General features: G+C 41.8%; 1 protein-coding gene across 2 annotated transcripts in view; it reads left to right on the top strand.

Moving 5' to 3' along the window:
- The first annotated feature begins 5600 nt into the window (after positions 1-5600).
- Positions 5601-14648, top strand: part of ifrd2 (interferon-related developmental regulator 2) — a 37034-nt gene continuing 27986 nt past the window's right edge. Inside the window, exons 1-2 of one of the 2 annotated variants that reach the window (XM_020528265.2) lie at positions 5614-5887; positions 13284-13343. In XM_020528265.2, the coding sequence (XP_020383854.1) occupies positions 5851-5887; positions 13284-13343 (97 nt within the window). In that variant the 5' untranslated portion in view covers positions 5614-5850. Of the gene's footprint in view, positions 5888-13283; positions 13344-14648 lie in introns of both variants that reach the window. The other variant, XM_020528266.2, reaches the window with a different exon arrangement.

Here is a 14648-nt window from a genome sequence, read left to right as displayed (position 1 = left end):
AGGTCTTTTTCCCAGGGTAGGGGAGTCCAAAACTAGAGGGCATAGGTTTAAGGTGAGAGGGGAAAGATTTAAAAAAAAGCTGAGGGGTAACTTTTTCATGCAGAGGGTGGTGCGTGTATGGAACAAGCTGCCAGAATAAGTGGTGGAGGCTGATACAATTAGAACATTAAAAAGACATTTGGATGGTTAGATGAGTGGGAAGGGTTTAGAGGGATATGGGCCAAAAATGAGCAAATGAGACAGGTCAGGTTGAGATGTGTCATCAGCGTGGACAAGCTGGACTGAGGTCTGTTTCTGTGCCGTATGACTCTGTGACAATGAGTGGATAGAGCAGTGTGTCAACATAGAGCTCCCTCTGCTGTTGGGTTGCTACAGAATTGTTATCACAGGTTCACAGAATTATTACCATGTGAAAAGTGGCCATTTAATAGGTTTTGCAGGCTTGATATATATTTTCGAGTTGTGAATATTCGGCGTCATCCCTAGCTAGTATACATATTCAGATTCAATAAAAAGCAAAATATTGTGGGTGCTGAAAGTTTGAAATAGAAACAAAAAATGCTGGAAATCTCAGCAGGTCTGGCAGCATTTGAGGCGAGTGAAACAGAGTTAATGTTTAAAGTCTAACATGATTATTCTTCAGAACTGCTGAGTCTCTCCAACATTTTCTGTCTTTCTTTAAAACAGATTCACATGCTAGTCTTCTTGTGCAATCAATACACTCTTGGGAGGCGATGGCCTACTGCTATTAATCCTAAAGTATCAATCCTGAGATCCAAGTAATGTTCCAGGTAGCTGGGTTCGAATTCCACTATGGCAGATTGTGGGATTTTAATTCAATAACAAATCTAGAATTAAGAATCTAATCATGACCATTGTCATGATTGTTGAGAAAAAAACATTTGGTTCACTAACGTCCATTAAGAAATCTGTCGTCCTTACCTGGCCTGGCCTACAGGCATGATACTTCAGTGTTGTGCTTTTGGTGTATTGATTTGTTCACCCTAGAAAATGGCTTGCTATGGTATATCAAGTTTATCCCTGCATGAACAAAATCAACAAATGTTCTCAGATGTACCTTAATGTCATGCTGTCACGAATTAACAATCTTTTGCAACTCTTGCAGTTGCTCATCTTCATCAGTTGCTAGTTGAAACTGTTCACATTGGCTCTGGCCGAAGTGATATCTAATTTAAGAACACTTTCAACTTCAATTGTATCCTACCTGGTTTGTTCCATCGCACCAAGTGTGGTTTCATTTCATGTCATCATAGAATCCCTACAGTGTGGAGACAGGCCCTTCAGCCCAACAAGTCCACACCGACCCTCAAAGCATCCCACCCAGACCCATCCCCCTATAACCCACCTAATCTACACATTCCTGAACACCAGGGGCAATTTAGCATGGCCAATCTACCTAGTCTGCACATCTTTGGACTGTGGGAGGAAACCAGAGCACCCCGAGGAAACCCAAGCAGACACAGGGAGAATGTGCAAACTCCACACAGACAGTCACCCGAGGGTGGAATCAAACCTGGGTCCCTGGCACTGTGAGGCAGCAGTGCTAACCACTGAGCCACCATGTTGCGACTATACCGAGATCTGTGTGTACTTCCAGCCCTGTCAACAGATAGCACATTTTGAAAAACCAAGGTGAGCTTTCGTATTGGCACTACACTGTGATAGTTTCACGGACATAATTGGTGATTCATTATGTGCTGGGAGATAGTCTTTTGTAAGTTGTAGCATCGAGCCACCAGTAGCTGAAGTAAATGATTTTCAGACTGTGTTGTGGTAATATCTTGGCTCTAGTTGCTGTGTTGATTTTAGTAGTTAGGATGTGGGTTGTCCTGCCTTCTTAGTGCAAATTAAAACAATTGTGAAAACTTCTGATTGTCTTTCATCATCAATGTGATGTGTGAGGTTAACAATATGAAAGATTAGGGTCATCTTCCTAAGTGTGCCTTTCGCAATTGACTATGCAGTTAGTGGTGTCCCCATATATCTCTTGCAGTTGCCCTTCTAGATGGTCATAAGGTTGGAATGTGCTGTCTAAGGAAACTTTGTCAATTTTTCTAGTGCATAATGTAAATGGCACACACTGCTGTTATAGTGCTTCGCTGGTGGAGGGTGTAAACGTTTGAAGATGTGAGGTCAAACAAGCTGCTTTCTCCTAGATGGTATCAATCCTTTTGGAGCTGCACTCATCCAGGCATTTGGGAAGTATTCCATCAAACCCCTGACTTGTGATGGTGGACAGGTTCTGGGAAGTCACAAAGTGAGTAATTCACTGCAAGATCCCAAACCTCTGATCTACTGTTGTAGTCATAGTGTTTATTTTCTGTTCCTATTCAGTTTCAGTTCAATGGTAAACTCCAGGCTGTTGGTACTGGGGGAATTCAGTAATGGTAATGCCTTTGAACATCAATAGTTAAATTCTCTCTCGTTGGAGATGATCATTCCTTGTCATTTATAAGGTGTGAAAGTTACTTACCAATTGTCAGACCAAGCCTAGGTATTGTCCAAATCTTGCTGCATTTTGACAGGAACTGTTCTGTAACTGAAAGGTTGCAAATAGTGTTGAACATTGTGCAATCATTAGCAAATATCCCTTCTTCTGACCTTACCATGGTAAGAATGTCATTGATGAGGCAGCTAAAAATGATTTAGCAGCCTAGGTCACTACCCTGGGGAACACCTGCAGGGATGACCTGGGGCTGAGATGACTGACCTCCAACCAGCATAATCATCTTTGTTTGTGCTAGGCATGGCTCTAACCAGAGTAGAGTTTTCCCTGATTGCCATTTATTCAGTTTTGCTATCAAGGCCTCTCACCTCATCTCTCTAGATTTCAGCCCTTTTGACTATGTTTGCTGTTTATAATACGCTGCCTCCAGCAGGGTACTTGTACCTGATGAAGCAATAGTTATTTTAACTCCTATATTATACAGGGCTAATGCCAAATTAAAAAATTCAATAATGTTCATTGCACCTCTTGACACTGACACATTTTACAGGAATTCAATACTAAACTATCCGGTTACCCCAGTTAAGATGAATTCAGAGGCCTTTACACCTTTAGGCAATATGATATGATAAAGCAATGATATCGCCATGTCCCTTAATGGTATGCTGCATACTAATTGTGAGACATAATACGTTATTCATGTTCTGGAAAATTAGAATCTCACGATGTTGATGATCATGCCAATGCCACACAGGTCTGAGACAAGGAGAATTTTTTTTTATTCATAGGGTTATGAACCTTTGGAATGATCTACCAGGCTCTGGAGACTCTCTTCTGTTAAATTTTAAAGGGAGGTGTTTAGAATCTCTCTTGTTGGAGATAGACATTGTCTATTTCTGGAACAAACGCAAAGAATGTTAGAGAAAATAAGGGGCATGGATAGGGTGAATTGCCAAAGTTGAAATAGGGTAGCGGAGTCAAAATACAGAAGGCAGAGGTTTAAGGTGAGAAGGGAAAGGTGTAAAAGGGACCTAAGGGGCAACATTTTCACACAGAGGGTAGTGTGTGTACAGAATGAGCTGCCATAGGAGGCGGTGGAGGCTGGTACAATTACAACATTTAAAAGGTATCTGGATGGATACATCATAGGAAGGGTTTAAATGGATATGGGCCAAATGTGGCAAATGGGAGTAGATTAATTTATAAGAATAAAGAGACCTTGGAGTGCATGTTCATAGTTCCTTGAAGGTGGAGTCACAGGTGGACAGAGTAGTGAAGAAGGCATTTGGTATGCTTGCCTTTATTGGTCAATGCATTGAGTATATGAGTTGGGAAGTCATGTTGCAGGTGTACAGAACATTGATTAGGCCACTTTTAGAACACTGCATTCAATTCTGGTCTCACTGTTATAAGAAGGATGTTGTTAAATTTGAAAGGGTTCAGAAAAGATTTACAAGAATGTTGTGGAGGTGCTGGTGTTGGACAGGGGTGGACAAGGTCAAAAATCACACAACACCAGGTTACAATCCAACAGGTTTATTTGAAAACACTAGCTTTCGAAGCTGTGTTCCTTCCTCAGGTGTAGTGCAGAAGAGGAGGTAGGCCAACACAGAATTTATAAGCAGAAAGTTAACAACCCTAAAAATGGCTTGCTGACCGCCTCCTGTTGATTCGTTAATCAGTTAGAAAGGAGATGCAGGTTTCTATTGATTAAAATACAAATCCCAGAATTTCTTCAAGTCATTGCCCTGAGATAATTAAGGGTTCTATCAGTTTGTTCAAGAGGTGACAACTCAGGACAGACAATGCATTTTATGTGTGAGGCCTTGTTTAAGATCTGTCTGTGTTTTAACCTGGAGTCAGGCAGGGTTTTTTTCTAAACAAAATATAATGCATCTGCAAATACACAAACATCTTGGATGAATTCATTCAACATCAAGGACGTTGGAGGGCTGGAGGATTTGAGCCAAACGGAGATGCTGAATAGGCTGGTGCTATTTTCCTTGGAGCTTTGGAGGCTGAGATGTGACCTTATAGAAGGTTATACATTCACGACGGGCATGAATAGGGTCAATAGTCAAGGCCTTTTCCTCAGGGTATGAGAGTCCAAGACTAGAGGGCATAGGTTTAAGGGGAAAGATTTAAAAGGGACCTAAGGGGCAACTTCTTCATGCAGAGAGTGGTGCATGTATGGAATGAGCTGCCAGAGGAGATGGTACAGGCTGGTACAATTGCAAAATTTAAAAGGCATTTGGATGGGTATATGAATAGGAAGGGTTTAGAGGGATACTGGCTAAATGCTGGCAAATGGGACTAATTAATTTAGGAAATCTTGTCGGCATGGACGAGTTGAACCGAAGAGTCCGTTTCTGTGCTGTACATCTCTTCGACTCTATAAACTCAGCAGGTCTGGCTGCACCTGTAGACAGGAACACAGACTTAACGTTACGAGCCCAACAAAACACTTCTTCGGTCCTAAGATAGTAGGAACTGCCGATGCTGGAGAATCTGAGATAACAAGGTGTAGGTGTAGAGCTGGATGAACACAACAGGCCAAGCAGCATCAGAGGAGCAGGAAAGCTGACGTTTCGAGTCTGGACCCTTCTTCAGAAACGTCAGCTTTCCTGTTCTTCTGATGCTGCCTGGCCAGCTGTGTTCATCCAGCTCTACACCTTGTTATCTCTTCTTCGGTTCTGTATATTTCGGTCCAGAAATACTGCTGTACTTCTCCAGCATTATCTGTGTTTAATCCAGCGTCCACAATATTTTGCTTTAATTTGCCTGTTTCCAGACAGGATCAGAGTGATGCCAAGAAAAAGTGTTAAACAGGAGAGCAAAGAGATAGATATAAAAGTTAGTCATCAGATAGGAAATACTACACAGAGAAGTATCCAAATTTGGAATCCCGCGGGGGTCTGCCCCACGTGACCTGATCCCACCCACGCCACGCGCGGGAGGTCACGTGACCTAGGATCAGCGAGCGTCAGCCAGGATTGTGAGTCTGCGCCTGCGCCACCAGGGCGATGCACGCCGGGAGATGTAGTCTCCGCCGGCCCAGCAGCTGCCGATGTAAACAGGAGCGCAGCGCCGGCGCGAACTACAACTCCCATCAGACCCTACGGCGTCAGCCGGCAGCTACAGCACAGTGTGGGAGTGAGAGGAAAGATGGTGGAGGTTTGCGCGTGGTTGTCCTGTCATCGTACCCAGAAAATCCGCAATATTAAGCAGTGTAACCAGTGTGGCCGATCGTCTTTAACAGTTCTCGATCGGGTGAAACCCAATACCAGATCCCAGAGGCGACTGCCTTCGGTTGGCTGATACAGGGCCCGCCAGCGAGAGGATCGTCCCGGTCGAGTGCAAGCGCCAAGCGTTGAGCAGCGGGGATGCCGAAATCCCGAGGCCGGACAGGCCATAAAAAAGGTGTGAGTCGTGCTCAGGGTTCACTCGGTACTTGGGGGCTGGGGTAGGGATTGAATTCACTACGAACCAGGGCTGAAGGTTGGGGGTCAGGAGGTGTGTTAACCAGGCGAGGTTGGGATCAAGAAAGGGGTTCAGTATACGGGGGACGAGGACCAGGTTTTGGGGACGTGGTAGTGTTGATGTTTATTGGGGATGAGACCCCACCCCCAAGTCTTGTTCAATTGTTTGCTGAGAGTGAAAGCTGGGGGTCAGGGCTCGCTGTGTGGCTATGGACTGGGCATGAGGTGAGAGCCAGAGGGAATTCTGAATGTCGATAAACGTGGAGCTGGAAAAGCACAGCAAAGTTAGACAACATCCAAGGAGCAGGAAAGTCAACGTTTCGGGCCGAAACTGTTCGTCGGAATGTGCTGAACTGGGAGCGAGAGATGACGTTCAGTATACTCTAAGATAGGTGAGAACTGAGGTCAAGGTTTGAGATATACCGGGAAGGTGGGGCTTGGGACCAGAGTTTGTTCTGTACTTACAGTAAATTTAGATTTTATTGCCACGTATACGCAAATACGGAAGTACAGGGGCACAATGAAAAGTGTACAATGTTGCCCCACACAGTGACATCTTAGGTACAGGGTACCTAGTTACAAAAACTTTGGTACAAAGTAGTGAACGAGAGAAACAAAGTTTAAAAAATTAAGCATTATAGACCGTCATAGTATAAGTACAAACTGTAGTACTGGTAAATGCTGGGGTTATGATTAGAGATGACTGGGGCCAACGGCTGGTTTGTGGCAAGCTGATCAATTTTGTATTAGTGAGCTGGGAAAATCAGGTCCTAAACATAATGTAAGCAATGTAACATCATTAAAATAAAGACTTCTTTTAACTTGAAAGGTTGCCATTCTAATGGTCATAAGAACAAATTTGCTTTTAGGGAAACATGGCATTGGTTTAAATGCAGTGTGGATCTATAAATGGCAATCAAATAAATAACCAGAGAATCATTTTTCAGGTGGTGTTTCAGAGGTACGCATTGGTCAAGACAATTTCTGATGAAGGGTCTAGGCCCGAAACGTCAGCCTTCCTGCTCCTATGATGCTGCTTGGCCTGCTGTGTTCATCCAGCTCTACACCTTGTTATCTCAGATTCTCCAGCATCTGCAGTTCCTACTATCTCTTGAAAAAATCTATTGTTTTTCCATTTTTGCTGTGGGTCCTTTCGTATATGGGATCTCCGTTTAATGTCGTATCAAATGATGGTGCCTCTAACAGCGCAGCATTTCCTCAGTGCTGCACTGGAGTGTCATTTTGTATTATGGGCATGACATTGGAAAGGAATTTGGATTTAATATTGCAAAGGTCGATCACTGAAGCTATCAGCACAATGGGTGAGAGCAATAAACAGAAGATGTAGATAAAGTACCTGATTTTTGGCAAGTACAAATAAATTGGAAAGCAAAAACCCTCAGTGGTGATCACATGGTAGAGCAGTGTCTCAATGCTATTGGTCAGTTCAATGTGTAATTCTGGTTATCTGTAATGTACTGAGAAGGACACCCACGTATTGATGATGAAGGCAATTAAATTATTACCTTGGTTATGATAACTGAGTTATAAGAAGATATGCTTTCATTTCAGGGGACTTTAGGATGATATATTTGAACTTGTGAAATCCTATGGGATGTAGACTGACTGAATTATAGGACATTTTAATGAAGTTGCAGATTCTACAACAAACTCTCTGTATCAAACCTAGAGGGAAATGACAGCAAATGTTGATATTGATCTACATTGGGGGATGGGAATTATTTTGAATTAATTGGCCTTGAAAAGGTGCTTGCAGGTATGTTGCATGAGCTGCAGCAGTTTTGTGTGGTGAAGGTATTCTCTCAGTGCTGTTTGGTAGGGAGTTTTGTATCTTTGATCCAGCAATAGCGTAGGAATTGTGGAGCGTAGCTACACCGAGATAGTGCATCACTTAGAAATAACAGTATTTCTGTGTATCTGTCTTGACTTTCGAAGTGATGAAAATTATGGATTAGGCCTTTTTTTAGTATAGGTTACAGTCATGGTGCATTGGTGATGCAGACGGCTCTTGTTGCGTGTGGTAGTGTCCCTGCCTCTGGACCAAAAAATGTGTTCAAGTCTTGCTTGTGCTGGAAATATCTCTCAACATGTCTGAAACAAGCCCAGAGAACGCTGGAGAAACTCAAGTCTGGCAGCATCTTTGGAGAGAGAAACAATTAACGTTTCAAGTCCACTATGACTCCTCTTAAGAAACCTTCTCAACATGTCTGAACAGGTTGATTCAAGCTGTTTGTGCATGGATTGAAAGTTTAGATTATTGGATGGATTGGCAAATAAAATGGCCCTGATTGAGTGTTCTTTACATTAGGGCATCCAGCCTTTGACCTGTTCTTGGCCTGTGCATTTTTGTGGCTGGTGCAGTTGAATTGCTGGGCAGTGACAACCTCAGGATGTTGAAATTGACCTCGTATCTGCTTGTCCTTTGAGAGGGAAGTGTTTGTGGGAGTGGAAGGTACTGTTTAAGGATCTGTAAATTTTTGCAGTGCATCTTGTAGATTGTCAGTAGTAGCAGTGTGTACTATGTCATTGACTGTCCAAGGGGAATCATTTGGTAGGTATTCATTTTGATGATGATTATGGCTTGGTACTGTGAGGTGAAGGGGCATTTGCGCCACACATCTATCAGGCACGGATGTTGACCAGGTATTGCACGCAAGCACTGACTACTACGTTAATCTGAAGAATTACAAATGGAACGGAACACTGCAACAATCAACGAACAACTTTACTTCATACAGTATTTGTGAGCATATGCCATTTGATGGTACGATGATGGCTCGTTCATCGCTTGTTGATGGCTGTAGGCTTAAAGGGTGACCTTGTTGGATCTGTCTTGCATTTTTATGGACAGAATGTACTTGGGCATTCATCCATATTGGGTTGATGCCAGTGTTGTAGTTGTATTAAAACAGTTAAGAGAGAGACATAGCTAGTTCTGGAGCACACATCATCAGCATTGCTGCCAAGATGTCCTAGCCCAGGGGTTCCCAAACTGCATCCGATGAAATTTTGTGATTACGAGCTTTGAGGCACCTCTGCCCAAGGGTTAAGGCTGCAGCGCCCCTTTAAATGGTCAATTTATAATGGTGTGTGTGGCATAACTGACCATTCTGAGGCAGTATTGCTATTCCAAAAGAGCTTGGGAAAAGATAGATTCTTAAAAAGAAAACTGAAGGTTAAACATCTGCCTCACAGCTCCATCCCCATGCCCTGGTCCCTCAATTCTGTCACTGTGGGGTTATGTCCATTTTTTTCAAACCTTGAAATGGGATCGGAGTGGATTGCATAAACTAACCTTGTAGTCCCCTGTAGAAGGCTACAAGTAACCTAATTGAGGGAATTAAGCATTTGGTTGAATAGACTGAGGGAACATTAGAAATAGGAGTGAGCAATCTGTCCCTTCAAATCTGCTTGGGTATTGAACAAGTTTGCTTTCTTTATTCAATTATTAGGGATGTAGGCATTGTTGGCTGGTCAACATTTCTATTGCCCATCCTAATTGCCCTTGAGAAGGTGGTGGTGAGCAGCCTCCATGTTCTGCTGCAGTTCATGTGCTGTAGGTAGACTCACAATGCCGTTAAGAAGGATTCCAGGATTTTGACTCAGTGACACTGAAGGAACAGCAATTATATTTCCAAGTCAGGATGGTGAGTGGCTAGGAGGGGAACTTGCAGATGATGGTGTTCTCATGTATCTGCTTGTCCTTCGAGATGGAAGGTGCTGTTTAAGGATCTTTGAATTTATGCGGTGCATCTTGTGGATAGTGCACACTGCTGCTACTGAGCTTTGGTGGTGGAGAGAATGGATGCTGGATGTGGTATCAGTCAAATATGTTGCTTTGTACAGGATGGTTTCAAGTTACTTGGTTGTATTAGCTGTACTTGTCCGTGCAAGTGGGGAATATTCCATCACATTCTGATTTGTACCTTGTAGATGGTGGATAGGCTATGGGGAGTCAGGCGATGAGTTACTTGTCGTATTCTTAGCCTCTGACCTGGTAATGTAGCCACTATATTTGTGTTGTAGGTCCAGTTGAGATCCTGGTTAGTGGAAACTCCTAGGATGTTAGTAATGAGTGATTGAGTGATGGTAACACCATTGAAAGCCAAGTGATGGTAGTTCGATTGCCTATTTCTTGGAGATAGCGTTTGCCTGGCATTTGTGTGATACGAATATTACTTGTCACTTGTCTGCCCAAGCCTGGATATTGTGCAAATCTCATTGCATTTGGATTGCTTCAATATCTGAAGAATCATGCCTGAACTTCTACTTCAACTCCACTTTCCTATATCTCTTAATTTCCTTAGTACCTAAAAACCTATCATTCTCTGTCTTAAATATACTCCTCCACAAGAATCCACAATTTTCTGGAGAAGAGAATCTGGAGATTCTCAATCCTTTGAGTGATGAAATTTCTCCACTTCTTAGTCCCAAATGGCTAACCCCTTATTCTGGGACTGCAGTCCTGTGTTCTAGATTACCCATCCGTTTGTTAGCATCTATTCTGTCAATTCAGTTAAGAATTTAATGTTTCCATTAACATCTCAAATTCTTCTAAACTTGTATCTACTCCATGCAATTTGTCCTCATTCCAGGGACCAGCCTAGTGAGCTTTTGTTGCAGTCCCTCCAGAACACACACGACCTTCCTTGTGTAAGGAAATCAATAATGCACAATATTCCAGGTGTGTCCTTGGCAATGCCATGTATTACTGTAGTAAGACCTCTTTATTAATTTTTAAATCCTCTGTAACCAAAGCTAACATGCTGTTTGCCTTCCTAAAAGCTTGCTGATGTTGAAGGTTTAAGATTTATAAGATTATGATGTTTTGGGACTGCCTTTAATTTCAGATAAAATGAAGGGGTTCTTGTATCCTCTTCTGAAGACTGCCTGACAGCCAGTCTGGATAGGTTGATTGTTCATGATTTAAAGGGGACCCGAATTGTTTCACTTAGAAGAAACTGAAAGATATTTACTCCTTGAAGGAATGGCTGCAACCTGTGTGTTAACAGTGGATAGACTGTGAAATCTCAAGTTCCAGAGAATTGTTTCAAATGTTGAGTTATTATAAACTGTGCATTTAGTTTCAAGTTGAAGGAGATTTGGGCTCACAAGGAGAGTTCATCAGCACGTTTTGCCTGGAAGCAAAATCCTTGTGATTTACATTATTTCTCAGAGCCCATCTCCACATCAGTTTCGAAACCCTGAAAATTCACAGGCAAAGTTAATTTGCTGGAGGCTGGAAGAGCATGCAGCAAAAGAGAGAAAGTCTCAATGATAAAATAAAGAACTGCGGATGCTGGAGATCTGAAAAAGAAACAGGAATTCCTGGAGAAACTCAGCAGTTATCGAGTCATAGAGCTGTACAGCATGGAAACAGACCTTTTGGTTCAACTTGTCCATGTCAACCAGATATTCTAGATAAATATAGTCCCATTTGCCAGCATTTGGCCCATATCCCTCTAACATCTTCCTATTCATATACCCATCCAGATGCCTTTTAAGTGTTGTAATTATACCAGCGACTTCCAGTTCCCAGCTCATTCCATACATGCACCACCTCAGCATGAAAAGTTTGCCCCTTAGGCCCCTTTTAAATCTTTCCCCTCTCGCCTTAAACCTATGTCCTCTAGTTTTGGACTCCCCCACCCCGGAGAGAAGACCTTGTCTATTTATCGTATCCATGCCCTTCATGATTTTAATAAACTTCTATAAGGTTACCCCTCAGCCTCTGACGTTCCAGGGAAAATAGCCCCAGCCTATTCAGCCTTTCCCTATAGCTCAAGCCCTCCAACCCTAGCAATATCCTTGAGTCTTTTCTCAACCCTTTCAAGTTTCACAACATCCTTCCTATAGCAGGGATACCAGAATTGCGCACAATATTCCAAAAGTGGCCTGAACAATATCCTGTACAGCCACAACATGACCTTCCAACTTCTATACTCGGGCCACTGACCAGTAAAGGCAAGCATACCAAACGCCGCCTTCACTACCCTCTACCTGCGACTCCACTTTCAAGGAACTATGAACCTGCACTCCAAGGTCTTTTTGTTCAGCGACACTCCCCAGGACCTTACCATTAAGTGTATGAGTCCTGCCCTGATTTGCCTTTCCAAAATGCAGCAACTCACTTTTACCCAAACTAAACTCCATCTGCCACTCCTTGGCCCATTGTCCCATTTGGTCAAGATCCCATTGTACTCTGAGGTGACATTTGGTGTCATCTGCAAACTTAATAACCATACCTCCTATGTTCACATCCAAATCATTTATGTAAATGATGAAAAACAGTGGACCTGGCACCGATCTTTGTGGCACACTATTGGTCACTGGCCTTCCAGTCTGAAAAGCAACCCTCCACCACCACCCTCTGTCTTCTGACTTCAAGCCAGTTCTGTATCCAAATAGTTAGTTCTCCCTGTATTCCATGTGATCTAACGTTGCTAACCAGTCTACCATGAGGACCCTTGTCGAATGCCTTACTCAAGTCCATATAGATCATGTCCACCACTCTGCCCTCATCAACTCTTTTCATTACTTCAAAAAACTCAGTCAGATTAGTGAGACATGATTTTCCACACACAAAGCAATGTTGACTATCCCTAATCAGTCCTGAATGGTTTACCCTGTATCCTTCGATTCCGATTGCTGCAAGGCTCAAAGGACTCCTTCTGTTTTTTTTTGTTTTTGTGAACATTTTGTTTGTTCCTGGAGTCTTACTGCTGAACTATAACACAATGTAAATTAATGGAAATGACCTTGGCTGTAAGGCTACATTTTGTGCTGAATGTCATTTTTTTAAAAAAAAACACACCAGGTGTTTGGCAGGACTTTATCTCATTTATGTAACAATTTGTGAGAAATATGATGCTGTTGACATATAAATGCCTGTAATTGCTCTATGCTTTATGTATAATGTGTATGATGGCAGCAGTGGTGTGTAAAAGTTATAACCTCAAATGATCTTTTCTAAATTCCCCATTCCAGAGGGGTTAGTATTGAGATTCAAGAATGAGGGGCACCTGATGTCAGTGGTAATGTTTAATTGATGAGCGTCGAAGGGTAACAAGTAACTAATAAGTTGACATGGCTAAAATTGGCCAAAACTTTTATTTTTCTGTTTGCATGACTTGTAATGTAGCTGCTTTAAAAAAAATTGTACAGAAAATTTGTTTTTAAATCCATTAACATTTGGCAATGGTATTTAAGTGACATTATTACATTAAATATTGATAATAGTGAACATTTTGATAGCTAGGGGAAGAGTTACTATACTTGACCTTTTTAAAGTGGTTTTCCAACTTTATTTTTAACAGGTTCTTTAAGACATGAACTACTACAGCTGAAAGTTTCAGCCAAAGTAGCTCAACAGAAAGGTACATAGTCATCATATGTCTGTAACCTGCATGATGCATGGCCACTATTGCTTTTTTTCACCATTATGTGGGTTTGAAGAATTGGCTTTCCTGTTCTCTTGGCCTCACAGCAAACATTAAAATACAAAGCCTCGCATACATCCCCAGTAATCTAATATGAAAATATACAATTGAATGTAATACTAAGACTAAGCCAGTTGAATTCCAGGTTCAGTTCCTACTTTATGTTAATTGATCTCAATTCCGTCTGTAGTTGAGCTCCGTAATTGGGGCTAGAAAAGGGCAAAATCAGCCAGAATTCCTGAGAGTATCACGATAAATGTCCCTTTGTATACAGTGGTTGCCAACAGGATTGGTAGGTCGTGTATTGTGGGATTAGGATGTTGGGGAAGAGAATGTAAGATGGTTGAGCAAGAGCACAGCTCCCACTTACCTCATTCCAGCCCTGTTTTTCATACCAGGTACTTCATGATGCTGAGGGCCTTTGAATGAGTCCCGCCCTGTCATAAGAAAAAGTCTACACATTTACTTTCCAGTCCACTATTGATTATTCCAGAAAACATGTCCACCAACTTGGCTTAGAACTTGTAAGATATTCTTCCAAACTTATCTTATCATGATCCTATCTATAATGATATCATGGATTATTCTCTGTCTTGTGCAAACTTGCGTTTCTCTTTATTAGTTCATTTTACCTGTTTCTAAGCTGTATGATAACATTCTGATCGACAGACTTAAATACAAAATGAAGAGTGCAGTTTCAATTTTTATATGAAGTTTGAGTCCTGCATTTTGCAACATCTTGTAATTATTTGTATGTTGAAATTTTTTGTCTGGGAGAGAAGAGAGTGGAAACTTAGTTTTTTTTTCTTTCCTGCTTGTTTATAAATGTATAAAGATGTAGTCAGTTTAAACTTTCGCCAGACTGCGATCAGTAGTGTCTGATCTCATTTGGAATGATTGTACTTTTACTTGAAAGGCGTTTTGCTTGCTGTGCCATGTTCTATTATGGTTTGTGTAATTTCCTTCTCGGTATCAAATTTAGCAAGACTTTCCAAATTCACTTTGCTTCTTTGCTTTAAATATTTGGTTTATTTTGTACCTGCACAGAGCTTAAAGTTGATATTGGAAGGGCACTTTTATCTAAAAATGGTCTCCACTTGCAACTTTTCTACGTATTGAGTATTTCGATAATACATTAGACGTAGACGTTGGAAAATACAGTTTGTGTTTTGCTGCTACAATGTAAAGTAAGTAAAGTTGCCATATCCCCAGAAGAACATAGCACTGCTCTCATTAGAGAGA

Source organism: Rhincodon typus, chromosome 16 (assembly GCF_021869965.1).
Source record: "Rhincodon typus isolate 14 chromosome 16, sRhiTyp1.1, whole genome shotgun sequence".
NCBI lineage: Eukaryota > Metazoa > Chordata > Chondrichthyes > Orectolobiformes > Rhincodontidae > Rhincodon > Rhincodon typus.
The sequence above is the reverse complement of the archived record's forward strand: the minus strand, read 5'-3'. Positions and strand labels throughout refer to the sequence as shown.